The sequence below is a fragment of the Labeo rohita genome, chromosome 17, assembly GCF_022985175.1.
Source record: "Labeo rohita strain BAU-BD-2019 chromosome 17, IGBB_LRoh.1.0, whole genome shotgun sequence".
Lineage (NCBI taxonomy): Eukaryota > Metazoa > Chordata > Actinopteri > Cypriniformes > Cyprinidae > Labeo > Labeo rohita.
In genome coordinates this window covers 16,111,906-16,124,217 of record NC_066885.1, presented here as the reverse complement: position 1 = coordinate 16,124,217, position 12,312 = coordinate 16,111,906, and the positions used below count along the sequence as shown (strand labels likewise).

Sequence of the window (12,312 nt, the reverse complement as noted above, 5' to 3'; positions counted from 1 at the left end):
ATACATTATAAAATTTAATTTATTTTTTTAAACAGTTGCTTTTAGCCAAGGAATATCACTTCCCAAGTATTGCCAATTACAGCTCTAATGCATGTAGACTTTGAGAAAATGAACAAATATATTTTTGATCATTTCCCAAAACTTTTGTGGACAGTGTCTAAGCACAAGTGAGGAATAAAATGAGTAGAAAAGAGGACAATAGACAAGATACTTACAGACGTATATATTTGACCCGTCATTCCTATTAGGAGCAATTTCAGAAACTCATTTTTAAATAGAAAAATATTTTACATAAATGTATTGTAACAAGGAATCCCTTTAGTGTAGAAAATATCTAACATAAAACAAGTGCATCATACATGCTCATTAATACATAAAACATTGTGCACTTTACTTGGTGAAACCAATTGTATTTGCCTTGGTCACACAGTATGACCCTTTAAGAATGAGGAAGAACACACATCATTAGTGCCAATCTAAGGCTAAGATGTCAGAGCACCACCTTTCTTCAGCTGCTAGCCACTTTTTATGTTTTATGTGCATTGGCACCTGGTATTTTTTGCTCCACTGTTACACAGCAATTCAGAAAAGCACCTATTGTCCATATAATGTACAGTTATGAATTACAGCCAGTCACTAGTCGCCACAGCAACCGTATCTTTGTCAAGTAGTTCGTTCTGTTCTGTTGGCTCCTCCTCGTCTGGATCGTATGCTGGTGGCAGTGCGGTCTCTTCTGGCAGCTGGATACGCACCTGAACCCAAACATTTACATTTGATTCAGAGAACGCAAAAAGTTTATTCATTTTAATGTAGAGCTGGCATGCAAAACTACCTTTAAAACATAACCTGGAACCCAATCTGATTTCAAATCAAAATCTGATTTGCATCTTGAATGCACTCAATCCAAATGTAAATCAACCTTTAAAGTCTAAGTATAGGCAATTCAGAAAATCGTTTTTAAACACATTATAAATGTTAGAAATATATTGCATGCTACCAAGACTGTGAACTACGTAGTACTGAATTGTGGAGTTAAACCTGTGAGCCGTTAAAACTCTTTTTTACCATTTTTGTGTTCAGGATTTTTTGGGCTGGCCTGAAATCATGTCTCGATGACAAACTGAAGCCACTGAGCATGGGCCTTCCCCTAATACCATAATAACTAGAGCACATTAGCATCAGTGGTTCACCCACTCAATCGCTACTTACTATCATTACTGTCAGTTACTACAGCCTACAGTTTGCTAGCCAGAAATGCCTTGTCACATAAATGCATATTACCTGTTGTATGGCTGCGTGAATCTAATTAAGCTGCTATAGGGAGCGTCCATTTAGGTTGTAGTGGCTTCTGACATTTGAAAAAGGCGGCGGCTTTCCCACAAGTGGGTGTGGTTTTAGTGCCAATAGCAGACACGCCCTCAGCGTTTGAGAGCAGAGAATACTGCTTGGTTACTTGGTGCTTGCTTGGTTACTTCTTGATAACTTGGCAGTTTTTTATCTTTCAAAATTGGCTGGGTGGTTAATAACTACAGCTGCCCCCTAACAGTCGACTAACTTTTAGCTGACGAGAAGAGGCTTGGTTGACCAAAATTGTTAGTTGCTTACTTGCAAAAAAAACAAAAAAAATTCCACAGGAAATGGCAAAGTTACACAGTCCGTGTAGGACAGATCGTTAACAGCTGGTCTATGTGGTAATACAGTACATCAGACAGGACATCCAAATGCTCACCTTTCATTCATCGACCTCAAATATGGCTTTTCATCTTAAAGATGTATAAAGTAGCAACTTTACACGGCCGCTAAATCTAATGTTAACCTAGAAAAATATGCGCTATTGAAGTGTCTGTGCGAAGTGTGTAAGCTGAATAATAGCACGCTTACTGCATGACTGCTGGAGGTGCCGGTGCGGCCACTTGCTCTTAAAGTACTCTGTCATTTTTGGCATTATGGATAAGATTAATACATCTTTCGAATCTGTAAAGATTCTGTTTATTTGTGTGCATTTAGAATAACAACGAAACATTGTGTTTTTGTAAAATAATGCAAGCAAACAGGATGCGCTTTCTGCAATCTCTGTGAACTTGAGCGCGAAACTCTGAAACGCCGAAATTACTGCGGAGGTGATGAGTCAGTGTTGTCAGCTTCATCTCATCTCTTAAGCTGAAAACACTGGTTTATCAATAAATTATTAAAATGCTAATGCAGTATCCTTGCTGTTTTTTTCTCTGACACATTCATAATTACATCTGCCGGTGTGCTGTGGCAAGCTTCTTTTGTTTTTGCATGCGCTTGAGTGCTTATTAGGCTATGTAGTAGGGCTGCAAAACGATTAATCATGATTAATCAATACAAAATAAAAGTTTGTTTACATACTATATGTGTGTGTGTATTTGTATATTAACATATAAAATATGAATATTTTATATATAAATCTAACATATTTTTCCTTAATATACACATATATGTGTGTGTATTTATATATAGATAATAAATATACACAGTACACACATATATATATACACATATACTTTAATTTTGAATCGATTAATCACAATTAATCGTTTTGCAGTCCTACTACATAGGCAATTAAAGGCTTATAGTAATGATGGTTTATTAATAAACGTGCAACAGAGTCGACTAATGCTTAAAATGAATGGCTACATGTCGACCAGAAAAATCTTTAGAGGGCAGCCCTATTAATAACATATTTTTGTGGTGTGACAAACTCAGAACACATATTTCACATTGCTTTACACCGATTTTACCGCTACATTTATGCTACCCTGCAAGAACAAGTATATCCTTTAGAAAAAGTACATCGTTATTGCATGCAGTTCTATTTACCCTGACATTTCTCCTCCATGGGCAGCGCAACCGGAGGAAAGAAGTGCAGGCCAAGAAACAGCGACAAGAGAACACAACCTCCACCATTGACATCAGAATCAATGGAAACCATAGGATTAATGTAGTACCCTGGAGAGAGAAAAAAAAATTGTATGGTTTATTATATTATTGCTATTCACTTGCTTATTTTTTTTAAACATGTCCCACAAGCTTTGTACTAATGAATTTTAAAACTCCATGACTCAAATTTTTGTATCACCGTTGGAACCCTGGGGCCTCATATAAAGATGTGTGTAGAATGATCCTAAATTTGTGTATACGGTCATTTCTAAAATGTTCTTAAGAACAATTTTTAAATTGTCTGTACTCAAAAAAAAAAAAAAAAAAAAAAAAAAAACCCATCCGCATTCTTTCGTCCGCATTTGCCTCTTTAAGGCAAAATAACACTTTAAAAAAGTCATTTATGAGGCTCATATCATTCATTTTGATTTGATTACACTAGGATCTATCAGACTGGAGATTCCCTGACTTACATAGATGCGTGTGGGGTCAAAAGGGCATTCATTTGTGATGCTGTAGTAGGTCATGTTGGCAGGCAGGTCGCAGTGGGTAAACAGAGTGCGTCCTTCCCACATTATGGCCCTCACTGTGGCCATAGTAATTCCTACTGCAGAGGCGGCACCCAAGAGAATAGCCAAGACACTCACAACTAGTAGAAACCAACTCTGCAACAAGGATAAGACGTATTCAGAAATGAATAATACATGTACATGTCAATTTTGTTCTATAGAATTTGAAGTGCAAGTTTTGGAGTGGCAGCAAATAAATAACAAAAAGTACAGTATTGTGTGCTTGTGTCTACTCACCAGGAGCTGGTTTTTCTTGTTCTTTGAGAGAACAATAGCCGAGATTCCACCAATAATTGCCTGCAGGTTATAACATGGTCAGATGTATAAATTACAATGTGGACTCATTTAGCGGAAAAGGTGAGTTTGCTGTTTTAACTAACACACCTGCTTATTAACTCTGGACTTTTTTTAACACCTCAAACACCACGTCACTTGATCATGGCCACAAACATATTAAGACATTACAATTTTAAAGACAGACAAACCATAAGTCCTGCCACAAGAGCGATGACATTGGAGATGGGGTAAACGAGTGTCTTGTTCCATGTGAACACCTTTATGTGCCTGAGCACAGCTCCGTGTACCAGTGCCCCCAACAAGAAGTTCACATGACCCAGCAGTACCAGTCCCAAACCCATCTTCATCAGGATCTTATCATCCTTCAGACTGCCACAACAAATACCTACAGGAAACACAAGACACACACACATACAATATAAACAATAAATACAGAAACAGCAGCACATTGCAGATGAAGGGCCAGACGTCACATCATCATATAAACAATTTGTTATGAGTCGAGGAAATGCACCAGATGAACTTGAGACTACATACTATTTTTCCTGAGCCATGACTTCACTGAAAGCATGTTACTATGAGGTGATAAGGGAATGTCAGATATAATGCAGGAAACAGACAAACACAATAATAACAGTATTTTTTTACACTTAGCTATTTTGCATCATGTCCCTCAGGGCTCGTTTTACCTATGACGTTACACGTTACACAATGAATTTCCATGACTTGTAACAAATTCAAGGAAGTATCATGCACAACAAAAATTCAAAGATCAATTTTAGCTGATGAAATATTTCAGAGCTATGAATGAAATAAATGAATTAATACATTATTTATTATAGAATAAAAACTTTGGTTAAGTCCTTGGTTAACTTTGGTTAAAAATTCTCAATGGTAGTGTAAATCAACACCCTTTTTACCTTGTTAAAATCAGCTCTGCAAAAATCATCCCATTCTGAGGGATTGTTCCTTTAAATGCAAATGAGCTCTGCCCGCCCCGCCCCTCTCTTCTCACTGCTGCTCTGAGAGATTGTTTACTTTAGCTGCATTTAACCGTTTAGCCGGGAAACTTGCTAACTAGTACGTTATTAGGAAAGGCGATTGCAGAGATTCCGAAAAAAAACCTATACTCACTTCTGCTGTAGGTGAAGCTGGATCACGAATGATTTGCGCGAACATAGGCGCATTTATGTAGAACGGGAGCCGCGGTCCCTTCATAAACAAACATAATCCACTGCATCTTCAGCAGCTCAGATGTCGGGAGTAAATGACGACCACTACGTTCATTATAACATCCAGCAACACAACACCTCAATCGCTCAATCTGAGATATTCTTGTCTAATTTACATCCCTTGCTCCGGCATCGAATCAATGGAAGTCGGACTGTTACAGCTGATTTAGGGCGGGTCTGAGGTAAGACGCTCATTATTTTTACAGATTAATTAAAAACCACTGCATGGATTTTTATCATTATAGGGCAGATTTGTACATACACTGACAACACACATTAATGTTCAAACAACATCTAAAAGTGAAGTTTGCATCTGATGACCCCTAAATTAAATCCTAGAATAAATACTCACTGCATTGTACATTTAAACTATAAGTTTGATTCTCATGCTTTTGACAACCTTTATGACTTTTTTTCATCAATCATACAATCTAAATTTTGGTCGTTATTTCACATGTAATGATAAATGGTGGTCGAAGATGTCAATCAAAAACGAAAATCATCATTAACGACACCGCCTTAGAATTAGAAGAGCCAATCGCATTATTTATTGAGGATTGCAAGTCCCGATAAAAGAGCCAATAGCCTGTTTGTTTACTTTTGTTCAATCCGCCTGCATTGGACAAGCATGAAAAGACAAGATACAACATTGCTGATAACATGTCACTGACGAGCGGTTTCTTATTATTTTAGTCTTTTCAAGTAAATGAGCTGTACTTAGAACTTTTTCAAATAAGTAACGCCAGTTACTTTTTTCTCCCCCCATTTATTGATTGACAAGTCTCCTGTTAGGAAATTGGAAGTAAACATGATGTTACTGTATTCTAGACTAAATCTGAACATGCATTAATTCATCTCACTCACAAAAAAACAGAGTCAGTATTCCTCAAAATGAATAAAAACAGTGAAATGCAAACTTAGAATATGACACAACCCTGCAATAATATGTTAAATAAAACAAATATCCTTTATGTATTTAATCTCATTTTATTAACCAGTGTCTTTGCTGCTGACCTTCAATGATGCAATTCAACCTAACTAATAAGCAAAAATTACTTGAGAAGCAAGAAAAACAAAGAAGCAAGCCCTGCCCAGATTTAAAAAGTAAGGTAATGTATTACTTCCCATAAAAAGTAACTAATTAATGTAATTAGTTACTTTTTCAGGGAGTAACGCAAAATTGTAATGCATTACTTTTAAAGGAAAAAGATTTTCAGTAAATAATGACGTAAATGTAAACGTTTCTCACAGAAAGCTCTGTATGGCTTCAAGAGACCTGACGTGTGGACATGTATGGACTACTATAATGGTGTTTTCTGCATTCAGTTAAATGCTGGATATTTTCAGTCAACGCTGATATCGCATGGTAAAAACAGAAGAACAAAAGTCATACTAGTTTGGAAAGAGATGAGGGTGAGTAAATGAGTGAGCTATCCCTTTTTACAAGTGACATTTCATTAAACCACAAACATCACAGAGGACATATTTAACACATAGCTGATATATGCATCATCCACATTATAAATCCATGAACAAACTTCAGTTTCGAAAAAAGTCTTCCATTACGTCCACTGAAATTCTGACATTTATGTGACTAAGAAGGATAGGGTATATAGGGTAACAAATAAAGTTGTGATGTATTATCACGAAAACATGATGGCCACACCCAGACCACGTTCGCGAGCCAGTTCATATATGCCCTCCCACCACATGAAACCCACACTTTACTCTCTCCCACCCGCACTTAATTTATGTAAATAAAGTCCAACTCACCCGAGTTCACCATTCTGAAGTCCTTCTTTCAGATTAAGTCATAATTAAAGGTTTAAGATGTTCAAGGATCTTCTCCTCTTACCGTGCCTCTCAGGCTGTCTTCCTTCTTCCCGTTCACCTGTGTGCATGGCCACTCCCTGTCCGCTCGCGCACCTGTCCTGACCGCCCTGCAGATGACGCTATATACAAGGAAGAAGAGGAAACGACAACCTACATGGATTTATTTACTTACACACTTTTGTAGTAATTTCAACCTTAGCCATATTGTTGTACGCTGTCAAATCCAACTTTAAAAGCAAGGCACAAATACATATAAATAGGTCTGCGTGCAAATACTCAAATATTAAAATCCTTGCAAAATATAAGGTACAAAAAAAAAAAAAAATAAATAAACAAATTAATTCTGGCTATTGCTGGATTGTTTTACTTTTAAACATTTTAGTATTGGAAAAGAATTACCAATAATATTTATTTAACAAAAAAGAAAAGCTAAATAAGAATTTATTTTAATTCACATTTATGAATGACAAAATTGGAATTTGGAATAAACTAAAAAAATATGTATTTGTTTTGTTGTGGCTGCATAATAAAATAAAATAAAATAATAATAAAACAATCACCTGCATTAGTATCAGTCTCTGTAGTGAATGCAAGCTAATGAAGTAAACCCGAACACCTGGACTTAATCACCTGACTCTAATTAATGCAACGTAAATCTCCTCACAGCCTGAATTTTTAGGAAGGTCTGCACCGGTTGTCTTTCATGTCAATGCTGTAGGATAGAGATGGCGATGTTTTTTGTTGTCTTCTGTTGCACTATAGTGTCTTTAGCGCTGCCGGTTACATCTAATAAGGATGATTATAATCGGCACTTTTCAGCATATTCACCAGGAGTCATACATGATGTCTGGCATGTTCCTGCTGTTGCAGCACATTTCCTGAATGAAATTCCTCAGCCTCACAATTTTGATGGATTTGCTGCTGGGTTCCCAATGCCATATGATTTACAGGCTCTGCTGGAGAGAAGAAACAGTTTCTCATTAAGGATCATGAATTGTACGTTAGTACAACACTTCTGAATCGATCTATAAGTACTTAGTGTTTAATACTTGCTGACTAATGTTTATTTTGCTGTAGCATCTTGGAGTGGTCCTGCAGATACTAACGTGTTCCACAAAGGAGAGCAGTTGTATCTACAGGTGTCTGCCTCACCTGGACCCGATCAACAGCTTTATGTCCAGTCCTGCCATGCATCCTCTTCTCCAAACCATGCTGACAAACCTGAAGTCTCCCTCATCATTAACAAAGGGTAGATCAACTCAACAGACATTAGTTTGAATACACTTGCTCCAAGGAATAACTTCTCTTTTATTTGTATGTTTGCCAGGTGTGTGGCCTCCAAAGAGTCTTTGGTGAAGTTTGTGCTGCAACAGCGTGACAGAGTAAATCTGATTGTTCGTACATCCAGTTTTAAGTCTCCTGAGGTGAGTGTTCATTTAACAGTTATGACGATTGCAGTCTTACAAACTGACGGTAGTTTAATCGGTAATGGTCTCCTGTTTGCTTTAGAATTACATTCACTGCAGAGTCTTTCTTACTGATTTGGGTCTGACCTCTACAACTAAATTCTGCAACTACAACAAACTGAAATCCAGGTGATTTGTTTAAATCTTTGACTTTTTATTAGGTCTTTGTCCTAATAGACTTCTGGGACTTTAAAAAAATGCTTTTTGTTTTCAGATGGGTTGGCCTTGGTGAACAAACCACAGTATGTGATTGTTGTGCGAGAAGGTGCAGAAACTTAATTGAGCGTGCAGAACTGTCTGGTCAGTGACATGGGTACTTTTTTTGTTTTTTGTTTTTGTTTTTTTGTTTTTATAAATGTTAGGGCAAACACATTTCACATTTCATTGTTTTAATTCATAATTAGCTTTTATTTGATTCCTATCAAATCAACAATTTCTGTGATGTTGCAAATTCTGTCATCAAGCAAGTCTTGAAAGCACAGTACAAACGTCTTAACTGTGACAATGTAACTGTTTTTTCTTACTGAAAAATGTAGTAAACCATGAAAGATTTATGTTAAGTAATCCACATAACTTTATACATTTTGGACTATGGGGGCTTTGGACTTATTTTAAGATGAAAAATGGTTACACTCTGAGCTGCTGGCGCTACCTGTCGCTATTTTACTGCAACAAAATTCAAATGAAATACTGATATGAAGCCACATTGTGCAGCTTTTGATTTGTGCCTTTCAGTCAAAAGGCAACAAGAGAAGTGATAAGAGGAGGAGAAAAGAATGGGAGATGCCTGTGTATGTATAAAACTTCCTAAAGACCTGCATCTTCCTCTTCACTTCTTTAGCCCTGATGGCTTTGAGGCTTTTAGTGGACCACAGCTACTGAAAGAGCTTACAAATGATGTGTACAAATGCTAGATGCCATCCTGGCAGGATGTAAACATGACACTTGTCATGACGCCGCAGCCACTAACTGAGTTTCTCAGTGCAGTTTTCACTCGATATATAAGGGCATTTAGACTCCTTGTGGGGAAAAATTGATGGTACGGCATGTGGTTTAAGTCTACGTATATATACTTTGCCGCCTGTAAGCTCTTTCAGTAGCTGTGGACATTGCATCAGTATCTCTTCCGAGTTGTCGTGGTAAAAATAGTGACGTAAATCTTTCATGGGTTTTCTACTACGTCTCTCAGAAAGTATATTTGTGAAGATGTTAACTAATGAAAGTATGATCTTATTAGAACTTATCTTTGTTTTCCCTAGAGGTGACTGCAGTAGTAAGCACTGGTCCACTGATTATCAAGGATCAACAATCTGCTTCACAGGCCACACCTCTGGCACTGTCAGACTACAGTACTAAGTCCAGCCCTCCAGCCAGAGACGACTCTGATAAAAGATGGATTGTGGCAGGTGCCTCTTTCTCTGGGAGCCCAATGCAAAATGTTGGCAGTGTCTCCCCCTGGCCTGTCCAGCGTGGCTTTGGTGGCGTGATGGTCATCAGCCAGGGACTGGGAGGTGATTTATCAATGTGGCTACCAGACATCATGGAGTTTGAGTTTAACCCAGTGGTGCAGATGGGGATCGGTTATCCAGACAATCCTGTTGTTGATATCACCTTTCACAATGGTGAACCCTTTAGTAAGCTGAAACCAGATGAACGCGCTGTTGAGAAGAGTCAAGAGGCAGTTGCTGTGGATGAAGGACAAGCTTATGTAGAAGCTGTGGATTCACATGATGTACAGGATGAGTTGGGCATGTGGCATCTTAATGATGTTGACCACTTGTATGAGGTTGAGGAAAAACCTGAAGTGAATGACCTAGAGCAACCTCAACTAGATGTTGAATCCGAATTTGACCTTCCTTCAAATGACCAGCCGCTGATCAGCCCTACTCCAGATAAGCTTTCCAAGAGTGCAGAGGATGAGGGAGAAGTTGTTTTCAGACAGGCTGAAATGGTCTTTGAAAGCGCTAAAGGAGCTAAATTATCAGAGCCAGTTCTCTACTCCAAACTGAGTCTGAATCAAGCTGCAGATGGATCCAGTTTTCTCAATTTTGAGGAACAGAAGAGACCCAGCATGAACAAACCGGATAATAAGAGACCACAACTGGAGAACAATGGTGAGAAAATGCAAAAGGATGAGAGGATGGAGGATACCTCTAAAATTAAAGGCCTAGTTTCCTCTCTATTGGATCAACTCAGGTTAGTTGACTAATGTTTATGAATTTATTAAAGGTCTATCATGATATTAATATGTACTCTTCATGTTTCCTTTTCATTTAACTATAGAAGACTGTGGACAGTGCAGTGACCTGTTTTTCGTCATGCCTTGGTGTGAATTGATTGTAATTATGTATTTGGAATTTCAATGTAAATAAAAGCCTTTTTTCCATCACTAAATACTGTCTCATTAATTTCCTGTACCCAGCATTTTGTTAAGGGGTTTTATATTAATATAGGTTGAAAAATAACTTCCAAAATGATGCCATAAGAGTGCTTGGTAGTGTTTTATAGTTGGCTCATTCTCATTAGCTGTGTTTCCATTACCCTTCAAATTGAATTTGTGAATTGAAAATATGCCTACATTTGCACAGAAAATCTGTAATTATTTTATAAATGTTGATTTTAAAAATAAAATAAATAAATAAATAAAAAATATATATAAAAATTATATACACTTCCTTTTTTTTTTTTTTTTTTTTTTTTTTTTTTTTTTTTTTTTCCTGTCCTTTTTTGCGACAAGTGGTGGCAATGTGTTTTGGTGGAATTTTTGGATGGTGCACTAGCTGTTATATTGAATCAGAGGCATATGTGAGGGCTGCTTCTGGGGCACTTCTGAAACATGCTGGTATAAACAAGCATTTATTTGAATGGCTGCAATCAGCACCAGTGGCCTTGTTGGAGCTGTACTGTGCCACAGATGTGTGCAATGTAAATTATCTAAGCATTAATTGCAGGGAAAGCCCCTTATACTTGAGAGTGGCCACATGAAGTGTTTCTTGTAGGTTGAAGAATGATCTGTTGTGAAATATCCCTTTTTCAAATTGCCTTAATCACCTCATGCATACATAAACTTGCTTGGAGGTGTTTTTGTGAAAGTGACATTTCCATTAGGTGTGTTTTTAATTCGCAATTTCAATTTGCTCAATTTGAAAGGTAATGGGAATGCAGTTCATTTTGTAAAAACTGGCATTTATTGCAAAAGTTTTTACACTTTTTACACACAGTTTTTAGAGGTGACATTTAGAGGTCACTTTGCATACATAAAAATCGTGATCATTCCTTAATGTACTATAACCTCAAAACACCTCATATGTGGCTGCTTACACAAGCATTAATTTCACAATGCTTGAATAAGGGGCTTTCCTTTCCATTATAGCTTGGATAACCCATTATTTACACAGCTCAAGTCTGTGGAGCTGATCGTGGCCACTCTTGTCAATGTTTGTGTTTAAACCAGGCGCACCATGGCTCGTTTCAGAAACAGCTCTCCATGCAGCTTCTGTAAAGATAGATGCCTATGTCTCCTATGGTTAAAATTAATGGCTAGTGCGGTGACTGCGACATACATAAATCTACCAATATCCATCACCATGACTTATCATGGTTGGTTAATGGGAATGCTGTCATTTCGCAAGCTTATCAACATTTATAAAACATCGCAAATCATTTTGCGCAAATCTTTAATGTAAATGCACTTACTGTTGCCACGGTTGTTTTTCATGTCCGTGGGTTGAAGCAACTTTTACCAGGGAAGGCCCGACAAAAAAAAAAAAAAGTATTTTGACCCTGTGGAATACGATTTTTAACGGGGGAACCCCTTCGACATGCAATTTGGCTAGTTGTGAGTAGCAGATGGGCAGGTTTTATTGAGAAAACCTGGCAACCCTGGCGTCCAGTTATTTTTAGCTGTACAAAACGGCTAGTTTTACTGTTTGATATTGCGAATTAGTGTATTTTATCATATTTTTTTAATGTATTATCTTAATTTTGAGCACACTGGTTTGTAGTCCTGTA

At 37.3% G+C, this 12,312-nt stretch overlaps 2 protein-coding genes across 4 annotated transcripts; one reads left to right on the top strand and one right to left on the bottom strand.

The window, feature by feature from the left end:
* Nucleotides 1-71: 71 nt before the first annotated feature.
* Nucleotides 72-7,518, bottom strand: tmem54a (transmembrane protein 54a). 3 transcript variants are annotated; one of them, XM_051132818.1, is made up of 7 exons: nucleotides 7,396-7,518; nucleotides 6,858-6,954; nucleotides 3,959-4,155; nucleotides 3,711-3,770; nucleotides 3,378-3,569; nucleotides 2,845-2,973; nucleotides 72-752 (listed from the first exon to the last, which is right to left on the bottom strand). In XM_051132818.1, exons 1-7 carry the CDS (start codon nucleotides 7,399-7,401, stop codon nucleotides 624-626), a joined length of 810 nt encoding a protein of 269 aa, XP_050988775.1. In that variant the 5' UTR covers nucleotides 7,402-7,518; the 3' UTR covers nucleotides 72-623. The 3 variants fall into 3 exon arrangements, with proteins under 3 accessions (XP_050988775.1, XP_050988776.1, XP_050988777.1); XM_051132819.1 differs by lacking the exon at nucleotides 7,396-7,518 and adding an exon at nucleotides 7,235-7,338; XM_051132820.1 differs by lacking the exon at nucleotides 7,396-7,518 and having other exon boundaries at nucleotides 114-752; nucleotides 6,776-6,954.
* zpcx (zona pellucida protein C) lies at nucleotides 7,497-10,695 on the top strand. The gene is made up of 7 exons (XM_051132816.1): nucleotides 7,497-7,831; nucleotides 7,913-8,084; nucleotides 8,163-8,259; nucleotides 8,345-8,430; nucleotides 8,516-8,601; nucleotides 9,561-10,497; nucleotides 10,585-10,695. The coding sequence occupies exons 1-7, from the start codon at nucleotides 7,561-7,563 to the stop codon at nucleotides 10,604-10,606; spliced, it is 1,671 nt and encodes a 556-aa protein (XP_050988773.1). The 5' UTR covers nucleotides 7,497-7,560; the 3' UTR covers nucleotides 10,607-10,695.
* The last annotated feature ends 1,617 nt before the right edge of the window (nucleotides 10,696-12,312 follow it).

Coding starts and splice junctions, on each gene's coding strand:
- tmem54a (XM_051132818.1), bottom strand. Junction 4,156..6,857: donor AAGACAGCCTGAGAGGCACG/GTAAGAGGAGAA, acceptor TGTTTCCTGTAG/GTATTTGTTGTGGCAGTCTG. Junction 3,771..3,958: donor CTCTTGTGGCAGGACTTATG/GTTTGTCTGTCT, acceptor TATAACCTGCAG/GCAATTATTGGTGGAATCTC.
- zpcx (XM_051132816.1), top strand. CDS start 7,561: ATGGCGATGTTTTTTGTTGTCTTCTGTTGCACTATAGTGTCTTTAGCG. Junction 7,832..7,912: donor CTCATTAAGGATCATGAATT/GTACGTTAGTAC, acceptor ATTTTGCTGTAG/CATCTTGGAGTGGTCCTGCA. Junction 8,260..8,344: donor CCAGTTTTAAGTCTCCTGAG/GTGAGTGTTCAT, acceptor TGTTTGCTTTAG/AATTACATTCACTGCAGAGT.